This window comes from Arachis hypogaea, chromosome 10 (genome assembly GCF_003086295.3).
Source record: "Arachis hypogaea cultivar Tifrunner chromosome 10, arahy.Tifrunner.gnm2.J5K5, whole genome shotgun sequence".
NCBI classification, from domain to species: Eukaryota; Viridiplantae; Streptophyta; class Magnoliopsida; order Fabales; family Fabaceae; genus Arachis; species Arachis hypogaea.
Genome location: NC_092045.1, coordinates 27,418,599 through 27,435,917, shown reverse-complemented (window position 1 = coordinate 27,435,917; position 17,319 = coordinate 27,418,599). Strand labels below are relative to the sequence as shown.

Here is a 17,319-nt window from a genome sequence, read left to right as displayed (position 1 = left end):
GAACTAACTCAATTAATTATAATTATTAATAATTAATTTTTAAATTTTTAAATTTAAAATTTAAAAAATTTAAAATTAATTAAGTAAATTTAATTAAAATTTATAGAAACATTTTTCTTTTCTCCCACATTAATCTATTTATCTCTAACAACTACACACATAGATCCTTTTCCTTTACCGTCAGTCTCTCTCCGCTCCTGCCTTCAACCATGATGACCTCAAGAATCTCGCCACTGACAAGACGTCGAGTATGTCAAGTCTGTCATGGTCTTCGGTCTCGGCATCGGCTCTACCGCCGTCTTCGTCGTCGTCAAGCTCGATCATATCCTCTCCACCGATCAACTCTCTAACATCATCGGCGTTCCTTCCTCCAAACACACTAAGGAGCAGGCATGCTTTCTCGAAATCCCGCTCTTTGCTTCCACGCCCAGCAACCGTGTCTGGAAGCAACCACTCGCAGTATCCTTCACCACTGTGAAGCCCCAGCTCAAGTTCATAATCATAAAAGCTTCGGCTGCAGAGGAGAAAGTAGAGGCTGCAGCACCTGCGGCTGAGAAAGAGGAGGTACCAGTGGGGTTCATCTCACCTGAGCTGGATCCAAACACGCCATCCTCAATATTCGGAGGAAGCACTGGAGGGCTATTGAGGAAGGCCCAAGTGGAAGAGTTCTATGCGATAACATGGGATTCTCCGAAAGAATAGATCTTTGAGATTTTTACAGGTGGCGCCGCCATAATGAAGCAGGGTCCAAACCTGTTGAAGCTTGCAAGGAAAGAGCAGTGCCTTGCACTTGGTTCAGTTTTAGGAGTTATTTAAGGAAGGAGCAGTGGAGCAAGAGTTGTTCTTGAACAATTACAGAAATATAAAAAAATATTCATTTAATATGAAAAAAAACATCTTAATATTTAACAAAAGAAATATCCAGTTATATTTTAGCAAAAATAATTAGATACCTATAGAATTTGAAAAAAAAAACTATAAAATTCTTAAAGAAATTGAGACATTCATATTTGTAATACAAAAAATTCGAAAAATATATAAAAAGATATTTATTTAGTATGAAAAAGAAACATTCTAATACTTAGCAGAAGAAACATCTATGTATATTAATTTATTTTTATTAAGATGATTTTTAAAATCTATATATTAATTTATGTATATATACAATTAGATTGCGTTTTCTTGGTACAACATGCAATCATGCATGTTCGATGGAGAAACCCAAGGCAACCCAAAATGAGCACTAGGCTATGCACTACTCTGCTATTGTATTATTAGAAAGTCAATCTTTTACCAAAAGATTTTGAAAACTAAGGCGATTATTGAACCAGTAGATAATAGATAAACAATTTTATTTTATCAGATGCTTTCTCGGATATCAAAGGTGTGATATGAATGTGTAAGGAATGATCTCCATGAAATAAAATCATAGCTTCATCTAATACCTATAATAGATTTTATGCTCCTCTGATTCTTTCCTTCTTGCTTCTTTTCATGAATATCAATTTTTGTAATATTTTTTTATTTTTAGACTTTATATTTTTTAAAAAATATTTAAAATTTAATAAAATTTATTATTTATTATTGTTATTTTTAGTTATTAATCTAATTTCTTTAATTTAGTAATTTAATAACATATTTTTAATTTATATTTTTAAATATTAATAGTTAACTGTTAGTCAAAAACAATAAATTTTACTAAATTTCTAATACTTCTCACCTTTTTTTATGATTGCATGATATTAACGTTGGAGATGAATTGTGAAAAGTGGGATGATGGATTTAAATTGTGCTTCAGGGTTGATCAGGGTTAATTAAGGTTGCAGTTCAGTTGAAGTGGGTAGCAATGAATGGGAAGCGATAGTGATGATGAATGTGATGCTTGTGTAATGCAGTTGGAATAGGGTAGGAACATTAGTGGATGGAGAGGGTTAAAAGGCAGAAATTATTTTTTATACGAAAAATATTTGTGTGTTATATAACTATATTTTATTATAGTGTATTATGTCATAATATAGAATTATAGCATTGTCTAGCTAATATGTAAGTTGTGTGTTATTTTAACTCGAAGTAGTTTTTACAGGAAAGAAAAATGCGTGGCGAGTTTTGATTAAGGTGAGTTATATGGTATTTTTTATTATGGTGTTTAAATTGTCTAATTTTTTTTTAAAATTAAAAAATAAAATGTTTAAAATAAAAAATAAAATATTTAAAATTTATTAAATATTATCTATTTGTCTTTTTTAGTAAGTTAGACACAATATCAAATGTACCGTAGCATTTACTTTTTATTACTATGCAAATTGCGTGTTCTTTTAGTGAAAGCAGTTTTTACAGAAAAGAAAAACGTGTGATAAGCCTCTATCAATACGGTAGTTGTGTGTTATTGCAGGTGACATATAAATTTCTTTTCTTTTTTAAAGAATCTACACAACTTTTTATTAGAGATTTTCTTTATTTTTTGACCAACACAAAAAATACGTGTTGTCAATATATTTACATAAAAAATATGTTTGTTCTGAAAATACACAATGCAACAGAAAGTTAGCTTTAAAAAGGTTCCTATATGAGATTTATACATAAAAAATTATAAAACTGTATTTAGTAAAAATAATACAGAATTATACGTTAATGACAAAATATATTGTCAACTAATTAAGACAACATAATTACATAAGTTTACTATTTTTGCTAATTTAGAGCTTATTATTTGGTTAATTTTTTATGAATTTTATGTGATAATATTATTTTATTTTTCTTAACATTTTTTCTTTTTTGTTGTAATATTATTTTATTTTAATTTATAATTATTAAAATTAATGTGATATAATTATTAATAAATATATTTTTCGGATTTTGTGTAATTATATTTTTTATTGTCTGTTATAATATTGTTATTTTATTTTAATTTATAATTATTAAAATTAATAAGTGATATAATTATTAATAAATATATTTTTTGGATTTTGTGTAATTATTTTTATTTTCTGTTATAATATTATTATTTTATATTTATTTTAATTATTAAAACTAGTAAATAATATAAATATTAATAAAAATTCTAAATTTTCTGAAATAATTTTTTTTATTTTCTCTTATAATATTATTATTTTATTTTAACTTGTAATTATTAAAATTAATAACCACTATAAATATTAATAAAGAATGTCCAAATTTCTGTAATTATTCTTTATTTTATTTTTTGTTATAATATTATTATTTTATTCTCATTTGTAATTATTAACAGTAATAAATAATATAATTATTAATAAATATATTTTTGGATATTTTGTAATTTTTTATTTTCTGTTATAATATTATTGTTTATATTTATTTAATTATTAAATTTGATAAATAATATAATAATTAATAATAAAAAATTTTGAATTTTCTGTAGTTATTTTTCATCTTCAGCTATAATATTATTTTATTTTAATTTTTAATTATTAAAATTAATAAATAATATAAATATTAATAAAAATTTGAATATTTTTTAATTATTTTTTATTTATTTTTTGCTATAATATTATTATTTTATTCTAATTTGTATTATCAAAATTAATTAATAATATAAATATAAAAAATAAATTTTCCAGATTTTATATAATTATTTTTATTTTCTGTTTTAAAATTATTATTTGATTTTAATTTGTAATTATTAAAATTAATAATAATATAAATATAAAAAAATTGAATTTTCTATAATTATTTTTCTTTGTTTTAATATTATTATTTTATTTCAATTTATGATTATTAAAATTAATAAATAATATAAATATTAATAAAAAATTCAAATTTTCTATAATTATTTTTTATTTTTTGTTATAATATTATTATTTTATTCTAATTTGTATTCATTAAAATAAATAAATAATATAAATATAAAAAATATTTTTTGAATTTTATATAATTATTTTTTTATTTTAATATTATTAATTTATTTTAATTTGAAATTATTAATATTAATAAAAAAATTTTAATTTTCTATAATTATTTTTTATTTTGTTTTCTGTTATTATATTATTATTTTATTCTAAATTGTATTTATTAAAATTAATAAATAGTATTGATGGTTTATCAGTGACTAAGAGAATGGGAGTTGAATCTTAGCCCCTTTTTTGGCTTAGTAACCCTTGTTGTCCTTCATAACACTTGAGGAGATATTTTTTGTTTTTGTCTCGTGCCTAGCCACGAGATTTTTTTGTTTTGTCTCGTGACCAACCAGGAGATATTTTTCAATTTTGTATCCTGTGCAGCAGAATCAGAAATGGAGTAGAAGAGAGAGAGAATTACACCAAGATATATCCTGGTTCAGCTGCAAAGTGTAATGCAGCCTATATCCAGTCTCCATCACAATAATGATGGAATTTCACTATAATCATCCTTGATTACAAACACCAATTCTCCCTAGGAACTACCCTTCCTATCCGGGACAAGTCCAGAATCTAAACCCCAATCCTGAACTTGACTTGGTCACTGCCAAGCTTTCAACTGCTAAATGCTAACCCAACTTGCAAGGAGATTTCCACAGAATCATGAAACACAACACAGATGTACAAAGGACCTCTAAGGACATCTATGGCTTTTTCTTTTAATTTTGCACTCTTTGCCTTTTTCTGTTCTATGACTTTTTCTTACAAACCTCACTATTTACCTTTTTCCATGAGACTCAAGACAGACAAAATTAAATAGAAAAATACAAAATGAAGTACATTGAAGGAGAAGAACTTCTGTTAGCTTAGGTAGCTATGTGAACCTTGTGTCTTGCACTCTCACTCCTTGCTTTAAGCCCTGGCTGTTCTCCCTTATTTATAAAAAGGGAAGCCTCCACGGTTGAAACCAAAAACCAAGCTAAACTTCTTTTTCTTCAAGCAAAACCAGTTCGGCCAGAGAGAGAGAAGAGGAAACCGAATGCATTAACCAACATGCAATTACCTCTGGTTCTTCCTTGGTCATCAATAATCATCAATCCGAGTCATCCATCTTGCCTTGCACTCCAAGAAGGACTCCTAGCCCTTGATGCTTCATGATGCATGACAGCTTCTCCTGCTCCAACTTCTGTCTCCTCCATCATGTAGCCACTGTAGCTACCTCCTGTGGTGGTTGAGCAAAATCAGAGTCAAGCCATCCTTCCAAGGATTTTCTTCCTCTGACCGAGATCTTCTCTTCCATTTTTGGTATGGAGAGGCTGAGCTTACTTCACCAAATCTTACCTTTCTTGGTTGAAGATCTCAGCCACAACATACTTTTTATTTTTTCTTTTTCTTACCATCATTACAATGGTCTTGTAACTTGCTTCTCCTTCTTTTTGGTGACTAAGCTTAGCTTCCATTCTTTCTCTATGAGGTGACCAAAAATGGAGAAGAGAGATGAGAGAGAAGAGAGAAAAATCAAAGCTATGAGTAATGAGTGTTATTACAAATGAATTAATTAAGATCAACTCCCCATGCTTTGTGTAGTAGCGTGTAAGCTACATTAAAGCCATCAAGTCACTTTTCTCTTTCTCTTTCATGTTTTCAATGCAAGTCAATTCAAGTTTAATTGAATTTAAAGTCCATCACAACTTGAAAAGTGAGATTCATTGGAAGTAATAAAACTTTGCTTTCTTTGCTTAATGGTTTCGGACCAAGCATTGGTCTATTTAGCAAAGATTGTAGTTGGGCTTGTAGCAATAATAATCCAATTTGGCCCAAATACATAACCATAATTTCAGCCAACATGTTTTCAATAGTTTAATAATAAGGCTGAGAAAAATTATTCCAATGGGCTTGTTATATTTCGGCCCAAATAAAAAATCTGCACGAACAAAATCATTAATTAAGCAAGTATGAATTAAGATCAAATTAATAATTTTGTAATTAATCAAATTAATAATATTTAGTCATCACTAATATTAGTTTAGAGTTTTCCAAACTCATCAATCTCCCCCTTAATGACAAACATTATTAAAAATTGAAATAGAAAGAAATCAAAGATTATAGTACTCCCTTTTTGAATACTTGGATTTCTTCCTTTCCAATTGTTACATGGCTCCCCCTCAGTGTATTCTATTTTACCAAGGGAAGCTCTATACCTGTAACAATTTTTATCAAGCCTAAGGCAACAATGTTATTCAACATATTACATGTAAGATGTTGAATGGCTTGATTTATGAGTACAATTGGAGTGATAAACAAAACTCATTTGTTATCATAAAATTGATTTTCTACTCAAACTCAACAAAGCAATTGAGTTCATATCAACAAAATTTTTTTTTGATGTTTTAAGAAATTGCTGTTTCAAGCTATTTGAAAAGATTTTCCAGCCAACATATCAGAGCAAAATAATCACAGCAAGGAAGACATTTTTAATCAAGCATGATTATCTCAAAACACAGCAACTATCAGAATTTATTTACATATCAAAGCTTAAAGGAACTGCCAAAAAATAATTCCTAATCCAGAATTCAGCAAGCATATCCACTAAGGTAATTCAAAAAGTGATTCAAATGCATCAAATGCATTAAACAGGTCACCACAACAAATTATTGAAACAAGGGTGATCATAAATTCACAAAGGATTTCATCCCCTGTTTTCTTTAATTTCAATTTCAGCCAATTCTCCCCTTTTTGTCATCAAAGGGGTGCACCTGCAAAAAATAACATTGGAATGCAGAATATTCAAAATATAACTAGCATCCAAAATAACCAAGTGTTTAACAGAGTATCACAAAAATGTATCCAAACAGTTAACAAAAGTTCAAAAAGAACCAAATAGAACCAGAAATCAGAAAACACATTAATCATCCGAGAGATTGTATTCCGATTTAGAGTCAGCATTCTTGTCACCAGCCCCCATCTCATCTTCAAAGTTTTGAAGCATCAAGCTTACTCGTTCTTGGCATTTGATCCAAGCTTTTTCATTTTCAAAGGCTAGTTTTTGAGCAGCTCTGTTTGATTGAACTATGAGTTTGGACACATTCAAGAATTCATTGAGGACCTCCCTGATTGAGTCAGCCACCTTAGATGATTCGGCTGGGCGGCTTCCAAGGTCGCTGTCCAATGGTTCTGATCTACCAGATCTCAAGAATTTGAGAGATTAGAAAGCATTTTACGTTGCTAGCTTCTCTTGTGAAAAGGTAGAGGCCAGAGACTCACACCTTCGTATTATCGGTCGGTGAGGTTACGGTGACACTCGAAGACGTGGCACATATATATGGCCTACCAATTGATGGAGAAATTGTGATCGAATGGACAGATAATAGTCATGATTTTCTGGTCAATTATAGCTTGGCAATTTTCAGTAGTGAACCCAGTGCGAGTAGTTCCTCAAAAGTTACATAAAGTTGTCATATGTTCACCATATCAGAGAGAAACAGCCTTTAGACACTTGAGAGTCTATTCAGCGATACGTTAGGTGTCACATCTTCTATCTGTTGGGTACAACCCTCATTACGGATAAGTCGACGACATATTTCCATGCGAAGTATCTACCACTGCTTCAAAATTTTGCATAGATTCACACTTACAGTTGGAGGCAGCAACTCCCGTTTATCTTTACAGGTCACTGTGCCATGCATCACGGTACGATTGCAAGGAGATGGATAGCCAGCTTAATCTGTTGTTCATTTGGGCGTGGGAGTGAATATCGTGGCTTGCGTCCATTTTAAGCCAGCAGCTTGCACCAGCTGAAATATCGATTGCACAGAGGTAACAATATATAATTTAATCGAAATTGACTTGTATTTTATTTATATTTTACTAGCAATACATAATGTAAACTGTATTTTAATGTTACATGTTGCAAATAGAGTCATCATCTACGAAATAGAGCGTGGATGTCGAAGAGTAAGGCATCTGTTGGAGTTGAAATAGACTACATGGATAAAGTCAATACGAGTATTAATTTATGATATTAATAATCTAATTTTCTAATAATATGTTACAGTTTGTCAGATGATCGTACAAAGGGCTCATCGTACCTGCTGACCTACTTGCGCACCAGGAGGTGTGTGACACAGTGGGGTCATTGCTGTCATTCTAGTGTGTCAAATGGCACCATGCGGACCGAGTCACGCACCAGTATGGGTATGCACAATGCCCCCTGAGCCTGCACAAGTCATCACATGAATTAGCATTGCATCACTCTTCGCGGAGTACAGTGCCATAACTGGAGTGAGATATATGCCAGATGGATAAAGGAATGGACAAACTGCCACGACATTCGATTGCAAGAGAGGCATCTGCTTCCAATCTCTGACTTCAGACTATCTGCTGATTACCAAAGTTGGTACTTGGGTTTATTCGAGACGTGGCTGAGGTTGTCGGATGTCATTCCTCAGCAACCACATCAGCAATCACGTCATTATATCAACCACCATAGCAGCCACTATAGCCACCACAACATTATGCAGTGTTTCAGTCATTTCCTTCTTACCACCCACAACCACCACAGCCAGCACAACCACCACAGCCAGCAGAGTCACCACACCCATCCCAGCCAGCCGAGTCACCACATACCTTTGTACGCAAACTTTTCCCAAATATCACCACATATGCATATATTGGTGGATGATCAAATACATCGTTAGGCTGTTGGTGGTGTTGCTCTTTTTTTGAATCTCAGCACATCTGAGCTATTGTAAAATCCCGGATTTTTAGAAATTAAATTATAAGTTATTTATGATTTATTATATTATAAAAAATTATATTTTCAAAGTTTTTTTTATATTAATTGGACAATTTTCGTATTCAAAATTTAAAAGTTTTAGTAATTGAAAAATAATGAGAATTTTATATATTTTAATTTGAATATATTAATTTTGAACCATATTTTATAAATACAGGAGAATTAATTTAATTATCTCCAATTTTTATTGAATTAGTATTTACTTGAAAATAAATTACTAGTTGATAATTAAATGGTATTTCAAAAATAATTATTTTATATTTAATTTGGTTTTAAATTATTACCCTATCATTTTATTTTTATTAAAATTAATAGACTATCTTAATCCCAAAATCTCTAATTTCATACACAAACACTAACCCTGACTTCATCTCACACACTAAACCCTAACTTCTTCACTCACAATTCCCACCTTCACCCCCTCACTCTCAACACACTCACACGCAAAAATAACACACCCACGTCGAGGAAGAGAGCAGAGAAATCAGGAAAAAGAGAAAGGGAAAGAGGGAGTCGTTGCAACGCCACTGTCCAGCCCGTTTTGCCACAGCCAAAGGCTTATCGCCGTCACACGTGTGGCCGTTGAGGAGAGAGAGAGAAAGCGCGAGGAAGAGGGAGTTGCTACTCCGAGTTGGCCATTCCGTCGTGGAGCCCACTCCACCGCCGCCAAGGAGAGGAAGGGAGGAGCTGCATCCCATCGCTAGTGTCATGCTCATCGTCGCCGTCCGTGGAGCACCGTCGCCGTCGCTGTCAATCCGAAGTAGAGAGAGAAAGTCCGTAGAGGAGAGAGAGGGAGTTTGCGAGGTCAGAGAGGGAGCTCGCATAGCCTGCTCGCATCGCCATGCTCCTTGCTATCACATCCCGCCTGCTCCGCTGTTCATGTCCGCTGTTGTCACTGCCGTTCTTGCCGCCGGAAACCGCCGTTGGAGCCCCTGTCTTCTTGGTAAGCATTTTCTTTTCTAAAACCCTTGAAATCAGTATTTTGTTCTAAGTTGTTAAAGGTTCTGAGGTTCTGGTAACGTAGGATTGAGTTCCGATTCTTGCATGTGACATCAAGTTGCTGCATTGTTATCAGAGCTACCGCTGCTCCGTTCTCTCGCTTATTCGTAAGTACGGTAAGTTGTTCCTTATTCGGAACCCTTTTAGTCGCTGTTCTATTATATATTATTAAGGTTTTTGCAACGTTAATGCCTGAGGATCGAGTTCTAGTTATTTTATGCTGGTAAATTAAAGTTGTTGCTGTGGCTGCGGATATAATGGAGTTGTGGTTGCAGCTGCCGCTACTACTGGTTAAGAGAAATAAGGTTTTTAGACTTGTTCGGTTTTGTGGGTTTCGACTATTCAAGGTAGGGTTTTTATTAAAACTTATTTTATATCATAGAATTGTTATAAATATATATTGATGTGAAAAATATATTTTTGTGATTATGTGAGTCTTATGGATTTGATTGTTTACTTGATTGAATTATTGTTTGCCTGGGTTGGTGTGCAATTGTTGATGAAAATTGATTTGGAAAGTTAATTCGATTGTTTATACTAAAAACTGGTTTCATATTGGAAATCAGATTTTTATATATTTATATTGAGAAAGGGATTTTGTGTTGGAAATCTAACTTATATATTTATATTGAGTAATGATTCAGTTTTGAAAATGTTGAAAAGAGTTTGATAAATGTGGTTTGGATGGAACCCTTGAAGGATGGTAAAGTTCGAGTTTTAAGGAAAGTACTGCCAAAATTTTCATAAAAATTAGAGACTTTATTGGAAGTGTTGTTTGAAAAACTTGGGTTGAAGAATTATTTTATTTAATTTTGATTAACTATGAAAAGGATTGTATTTTGGGGTGATTAGTTAATCCTAATTGTTCGTGGTTCTCTCTGTTTTGCAAGGTGGTAGGGCACTAATCCTTGGATCCATATGGCATGGCCTCATAAGGGAATGTGGTAGGATACTCTCTCCGGATTTATGTCCCCTGATATTTGCCTCTAGGAGAAGGTAGTAGGGCACTAAACCCTGGATTATATACCTTCTGAAGATGCACAATCAGAGAGACAATGTCCAGGTTAGCTACCGGATGTGTCGGGTTCTAGCAGTGTAACTGACACATGAGCTCATGGCCATTAGAACAGGCATGCATTGTATGTATCTATGTGACCTTGTTTGGGTATGCATATTGTACTTGGTTTGTCTATGTGAATAATTCTATTTAACTGCTAATTCATATACTTGATGTAATTACTCTTGATTGTGTTTGAACTTCATTACTTGTGTTTATGACTGATTGGTTGAATTGTGATGAATTGGGTGTTGATTGAGTTGCTTGGACCGAAGGTCGTGATTGGTTTGTGTTTGAGGTTTAGCAAAGTATGAAAAATCAAGTTGATTCACCATAGACTTAATGAACCTATGCTTGGAACAGGTTGATCATTCATATAGTCTAAGTAACTTTTAAGTTTTTCTTTTATAAGAAAAATATGAATTTTGGATTTTGGATGATTAACCATTGGTTTTCAAAAAGGATTCATAAGACGAGTGGTTATCACTGCGATTGAAAGTAACTTTCTTTTATATATCTTCTTATGACAATTCTGAAACTCCTCTGGTGAGACCGTGTGGTTAGGTTTTCACCCCCTTACGGACTTCTCTTCTCTAGATATGGACGAAGAAGCTTGTGAAGGGATTCTTGTGCTTTTGGTTATATGATATCGTTGTATTAGCTTAGTGATTATTTTTCCTCGCCATTATTATTATATCTTTATAAGAGGGATACGAGTTGTGAATTGTAATGTTTATAAGTTGTTGTATAAAGAACTCTGGTTCTTATACATACATATATATATATATATATGTTGTGAATGGCTTTGTATGTGTATACGTACATTTTCGAAAAGAAAGTATTTCTAGTTTTTCAAAATAAAAGTTTATACGGTTTTGAGTTAAAGCTTTTATCTTATTGTTATATATGTGAAAGTCATCGTAATATCTGCGCTATCAGAGTGGCACAGCCAAAAGCGTGATATTCTGGTAGTAAGGGTGTCACATTATGGTATCAGAACAGTCTTTCTTGTAGAGCCTGAGGAATAGATTGACTATGCTTCAATTGCATATTCTGAGTGTTTTTCATGTTGTAAGTCTTGTCCAGATGACGAGAGTTAGAGTTTTATGTATACGACAGTTTCTTGATTATTGCCGTTAGTCTACCATTGCATGCATCATGGTATTAAGTTTGCCATTAGTCTACAATTGCATATGGACTTCTCTTTTCTGGATATGGACGAAGAAGCTTGTGAAGGGATTCTTGTGCTTTTGGTTATATGATATCGTTGTATTAGCTTAGTGATTATTTTTCCTCGCCATTATTATTATATCTTTATAAGAGGGATAAGAGTTGTGAATTGTAATGTTTATAAGTTGTTGTATAAAGAACTCTGGTTCTTATATATATATGAAGTGCTGTGAATGGCTTTGTATGTGTGTACGTACATTTTCGAAAAGAAAGTATTTCTAGTTTTTCAAAATAAAAGTTTATACGGTTTTGAGTTAAACCTTTTATCTTATTATTATATATGTGAAAGTCATCATAATATCTACGCTATCAGAGTGGCACAGTCGGAAGTGTGATATTCTTGTAGTAAGGGTGTCACATTATGGTATCAGAGCAGTCTTTCTTGTAGAGCCTGAGAAATAGATTGACTATGCTTCAATTGCATACTCTGAGTGTTTTCCATGTTGTAAGTCTTGTCCAGATGACGAGAGTTAGAGTTTTATGTATACGACAGTTTGTTGATTATTGCCGTTAGTCTATCATTGCATGCATCATGGTATTAAGTTTGCCGTTAGTCTACCATTACATACGGACTTCTCTTTTCTGGTTATGGACGAATAAGCTTGTGAAGGGATTCTTGTGCTTTTGGTTATATGATATCGTTGTATTAGCTTAGTGATTATTTTTCCTCGTCATTATTATTATATCTTTATAAGAGGGATACGAGTTGTGAATTGTAATGTTTATAAGTTGTTGTATAAAGAACTCTGGTTCTTATATATATATGAAGTGCTGTGAATGGCTTTGTATATGTGTACGTACATTTTTGAAAAGAAAGTATTTCTAGTTTTTCAAAATAAAAGTTTATACGGTTTTGAGTTAAAGCTTTTATCTTATTATTATATATGTGAAAGTCATCATAATATCTACGCTATCAGAGTGGCACAGCCGGAAGCGTGATATTCTAGTAGTAAGGGTGTCACATTATGGTATCAGAGCAAATTTTCGTATAGAGCCTGAGGAATAGATTGACTATGCTTAAATTGCATACTCTGAGTGTTTTTCATGTTGTAAGTCTTGTCCAGATGACGAGAGTTAGAGTTTTATGTATATGACAGTTTGTTGATTATTGCTGTTAGTCTACCATTGCATGTATCATGGTATTAAGTTTGGCCATCTTAATGCTAATAGGTTAGGTATATGGGAACACTAATAGATTATCATGGATGATATAGGAGTTATAGGTAACACATATAGTGGATTTTGGGAACATTAGAAGTTGTTTCTCGAAGTTACTCATTTATGTCTGTTGAATTCTGTTGGTGTCATATGACTTGTTCTTTCATGGTTTGTCTTGAAGTTTTTGTTTGGGTTTGGAATGTAATTTGATTACCTTCCAGCCCTATTCTTTTGTTTATATGCATTTTCGTTTAATCTTAACTGTATATGTTTGCTTAAATTCTTTGGAATGCCTGCCTTTTTTTGTCTAAACTCTTCTTCTTGACTCATGTACTCTTTGACCCAACTTTGAACTTGTTTGATGCATCAAAGTGATCGTTAAAATCTTTGAGAATTTGCTATTGATTGAGTTGTCTTTCTTTTTGAGCTTTGTACTCCTTCAGACCAGTTGAAGACTTGTTTGATTTGATGTGCTTTGTGAATCCTATCCGAATTCCTTTGATTTAAACTTTTTCCTTGAAATGTGAATTTATTTCCTTCTAAAGTTCTTGTATCAGATTCTCTTTGAAGAAATTTCAACTCAATTCTTATCTTGCCTAATTATGTCCACAACTATTTAAAATTTTGATAAGATTGTCTTTAGCTTTTGTATGCACTTCTTTATATGAACTTTGAAAACTTATGTACGTTAAAAATCTTACCTCAAATTTTTCTTTCTGAACAAAATTTGATTTCTTTCCAACTTTGCGACAATTTCACTATATACTTCTATTTGATTAAGTACCTAAGTGTCTTTTGAGATTTTCGAGAAAATATTTTGGTCCTTAGCTCAATTAATTTTCATCTTTCAAATCTCACATATTCTATCTTTAACTTGGAAATTGTTTTGGCGTAATGCAACTTAATCTTCTTCCAACCATATTGCAGTTTTAATACATGTTTTTATTTGATTGTACACCTAAATATCTTTCAAGATATTTGAGAAAATATTTTTGCTTTTAGCCAAACTAATTTTCATTTTTCAAACTTTGCATAATCTATTTCAACTTGAATTTGTATTAAAGTAATGTCATATGTATGTTTTTGTCATTCTTTTACAAAAGGTTTGTTGTGTACTAATGAGCAGATATTTTATACGCTTTTTGGGGGTAATTTCATGTAGATTTTAGTATGTTTTAGTTAGTTTTTAGTATAATTTTATTAGCTTTTAGGCAAAATTCATATTTCTGGACTTTACTATGAGTTTGTGTGTTTTTCTGTAATTTCAGGTATTTTCTGGCTGAAATTGAGGGAGCTGAGCAAAAATCTGATTTAGGCTGAAAAAGGACTGCTGATGCTGTTAGATTCTGACCTCCCTGCACTCGGAATAAGATATTTGGAGCTACAGGAGTCCAATTGGCGCTATCTCAATTGGGTTGGAAAGTAGACATTCAGGGCTTTCCAGAAATATATAATAGTCTATACTTTTCACGAAGATAGATGACGTAAACTTGCGTTCAACGCCAGTTCCATGTTGCAGTCTGGCGTTCAGCGCCAAAAACAGGTTGCAAGTTGGAGTTCACGCCAGAAACAGGTTACAACCTGGCGTTCAACTCCAGAAACAACCCAAACACGTGAGAAGCTTAAGTCTCATCCCCAGCACACACCAAGTGGGCCCCAGAAGTGGATTTCTGCACTATCCATCTTAGGTTACTCATTTTCTGTAAACCTAGGTTACTAGTTTAGTATTTAAACAACTTTTAGAGATTTATTTTGTACCTCATGACATTTTTAGATCTGAATTTTATACTCTTTGACGGCATGAGTCTCTAAACTCCATTGTTGGGGGTGAGGAGCTCTGCAGCATCTCGATGAATTAATGCAATTTTATACTCATTCGCGCTTCACTATGAAGAAGGTGATGATCCGTGACACTCATCACCTTCCTTAATCCATGAACGTGTGCCTGATAACCACCTCCGTTCTACATTAGATTGAATGAGTATCTCTTAGATTCCTTAATCAGAATCTTCGTGGTATAAGCTAGAATTGTTGGCGACATTCATGAGGATCCAGAAAGTCTAAACCTTGTCTGTGGTATTCCGAGTAGGATTCTGGGATTGGATGACTGTGACGAGCTTCAAACTCGCGAGTGTTGGGCGTAGTGACAGACGCAAAAGGATCAATGGATCCTATTTCGACATGATCGAAAACCAACAGATGATTAGCCGTGCTGTGACTGAGCATTCGGATCATTTTCACTGAAAGGATGGGAAGTAGCCATTGACAACGGTGACACCCTATATACAGCTTGCCATGGAAGGAGCCTTGCATTTATGAAAGTGAGAAAGCATTATGTTACAGGAATTCAGAAGACAAAGCATCTACAAAACTCCAACATATTCTCCATTATTGAGTAACAATTACTTATTCCAAACACTTTCACTTTTTACAATTAAATTCAAAGAACCTTGTTGGCATCCTGACTAAGATTAATAAGATAACCATAGCTTGCTTCATACCAACAATCTCCGTGGGATCGACCCTTACTCACGTAAGGTATTACTTGGACGACCCAATGCACTTCCTGGTTAGTTGTGCGGATTGCAAAAGTGTGATTGCAATTTCGTGCACCAAGTTTTTGGCGCCGTTGCCGGAGATTATTTGAGTTTGAACAACTAACGGTGAATCTTGTTGCTTAGATTAGGAAAAATTTATCTTTTTTTCACTAGAATTGCATCTTTTATTATCCCTTTTAAAAACTTTTTCAAAAATATTATTTTTCTTTATTAATTTTTATTTTTTCTGTGAAGTTTAGTGTCATGTTTTAAGTTTGGTGTCAATTGCATGCTTTTCTTTGTCTTTCATATTTCGAATTGCATGTTCTTTGTTTTTCCTTTATCTTCAAATTGTTCTTGTCAATTTTTCTTATTTAATCTTTGGTTTTTCTTGTTCTGTGTGTTTTCGTGTTTTCCTTGTACTTTTTCAAAATATTAGTTTTCAAAAAAAAATTATTTTTATTTATTAAAAAATACCTCTTTAAAACACGTTACATTTATAGCTCAATTGGCTAGAGCGTTGGTTTATGTTCTTGGTAATTGGGTATCTTCATTTTAAAATCTTTTTCAAAAATAATTTTTCTTTGATTGAATCTTGTGCCAAACTTTAAGTTTGGTGTTTTCTTGTTAATTTTCTTTAATTTTCGAAGATTTATTTTGGTTTTCTAAAAATTTTAAGTTTGGTGTTCTTTCTTTTGTTCTTGTTGTTCTTGTGATTTTTCAAGGTGTTCTTGAGTCTTTCTTGTGTTTTGATCTTAAAATTTTTAAGTTTGGTGTTCCTTGGTGTTTTTCCTCCAAAATTTTCGAAAACAAGGAGCATTAGATCTAAAAATTTTTAAGTCTTGTGTCTTTTGTGTGTTTTTCTCTTTCATCATAAAATTCAAAATTCAAAAGAATATATTTTCTAACTATTTTTAAGCCATATTTTCAAATTTTTTTTATAAAAATTCAGATTTCAATTTCAAAATTTTTCAAATCTTATCCCTTTAATTTTTTTAAAAAAAATTATATCTTTTTCGAAAATATCCTAACCACTTTCTCTCTCCTCACTTTTTCAAAAATCTTCATAAAATATTTTTAAATTCTTTTTTATTTTATTTTTATTTTTATTTATTTTTAATTTTATTGTCGTCTTTATTTTCTTTTATTTTATTTTATTATTTCGAAATTTTTATATATAATAAAATAAATAAAATAAATTCACATCATCTCCCTTTCTCCATTATGGACTTAAGTGGAAATGAACAGTCCAGAAGGACTCTGGGGTCATATGCTAACCATACTACTATTTCATATGGGACTAGTATCTGTATACCCTCAATTGGAGTTAGTAGTTTTGAGTTGAACCCTCATCTCATTATCATGGTGCAGCAAAGTTGCCAGTATTCTGGTCTTCCACAGGAAGAACCTATAGAGTTTCTGGCACAGTTTTTATAAATTGCTGACACAGTACATGATAAGGAAGTAGATCAGGATGTCTACAGATTGTTACTGTTTCCATTTGCTGTAAAAGATCAAGCTAAGAGGTGGTTAAATAACCAACCTAAGGACAGCATAAAGACATGGAAACAGCTGTCAGAAAAATTCCTGAATCACTATTTTCCTCCAAAACGGATGACATAGCTAAGGCTGAGCATCCAAGGCTTCAAACAAGGAGATAATGAATCCCTT

The 17,319-nt window shown here is 32.3% G+C and overlaps 1 protein-coding gene across 1 annotated transcript; it reads left to right on the top strand.

The window, feature by feature from the left end:
* Window positions 1-264: 264 nt before the first annotated feature.
* On the top strand, window positions 265-702 carry LOC112717437 (photosystem I reaction center subunit II, chloroplastic-like). Its single transcript, XM_025769466.1, has one exon. It carries the CDS (start codon window positions 265-267, stop codon window positions 700-702), a length of 438 nt encoding a protein of 145 aa, XP_025625251.1.
* Window positions 703-17,319: the final 16,617 nt, after the last annotated feature.